The sequence below is a fragment of the Perkinsus marinus genome (genome assembly GCF_000006405.1).
Source record: "Perkinsus marinus ATCC 50983 genomic scaffold scf_1104296945762, whole genome shotgun sequence".
Taxonomy (NCBI): Eukaryota; Perkinsozoa; order Perkinsida; family Perkinsidae; genus Perkinsus; species Perkinsus marinus.
The window spans coordinates 1-1040 of record NW_003211080.1 but is presented as its reverse complement, the minus strand read 5'-3'; the positions used below and the strand labels follow the sequence as shown (position 1 = coordinate 1040).

General features: G+C 46.6%; 1 protein-coding gene across 1 annotated transcript; it reads left to right on the top strand.

Annotated features, from left to right (window-relative positions):
- Positions 1-169: 169 nt before the first annotated feature.
- Pmar_PMAR027798 (carbon catabolite repressor protein, putative) lies at positions 170-515 on the top strand (the record flags this gene model as incomplete). The annotated part of the gene is made up of 2 exons (XM_002779709.1): positions 170-311; positions 358-515. 2 exons carry the CDS (start codon positions 170-172, stop codon positions 513-515), a joined length of 300 nt encoding a protein of 99 aa, XP_002779755.1.
- Positions 516-1040: the final 525 nt, after the last annotated feature.

Genomic DNA, 1040 nt, shown 5'->3' with positions numbered 1-1040 from the left:
TTCAGAAGTTGTACAGGGCTGGAGTAACAGTCAGAATGGAGTCTTGCCGGTGATCATGTGCGGCGATTTTAATTCGACTCCCGATTCGGCCGTCTATGAGCTCCTCACGACGGGACGGCTGAGCCCTTCGTCAATTCCGGTGCGCCACGAGATTGGTTTTCCTCCTGCTATGCATTGTGATTTTCAGGACGACCCCTTCGGAATTCTCCCACCGCTGAACCAGATGCATCACTCGCTGCCTCTGCGTTCGATATACCCGGCTGTAGTTGACAGTGAAGCTACTTATACAAACTACACGCAGAAGTTCCAAGGTAATCGAAAGGTCCCCGGTTCGATCCCTGCAGATGTCATTTTTAGGAACGTTGGACTATATATGCTTCACACAAAACTCTCTGAGAGGCCTCGCAGTGTCTAATACATACAGCTATGAGGAGCTCAGCGCTGAGACGGCGTTGCCGAGCCCTACTCAACCGAGTGATCATATACTTACTGTTGGTGTATTTGCATATACGTAGTGATACCAACTTTTCCGCAACTCTCGGCGGAGATTCAAACGTCGTCTCTTACTTGGTAGGTTGGGCGTAGTTGAGCTTTTCCGTATGTGCATGCGTGCTGATTTTTTTTCAGGCCTAGCGGATTTTCGCCGAATGTTTGTTGTACAATAAAGCTGTGAGTTGGAGCTTCTTCTGCTATAGTATAATTTCATGGCGCAGTGACGGATTCAAAGAATGAACAGAAAGGTGTACGTTATGAGCATATTCTAATCGACATCATAGTCGATGTCTTTCTCCTTGCAGTTCACACTGCGTACCATACCATTGTATTATTTTTATCGTACATATATTGCCTCGGTCAATGCTTGTGGGTTGAAATAGTGTAGTTGGGAAGGACTCCGTGCTGTCTACCGAATGACCGTGGGTTCTATCCTTGCATGTCGTCGATCTATTAGCATTGCTAAACCACTGCCAAGTTAGATATCTAACTCGTGCAGCGTACTCCATATTTTCCCTATGTAAAGTCTAGGGGCCTAACCTAGCAAT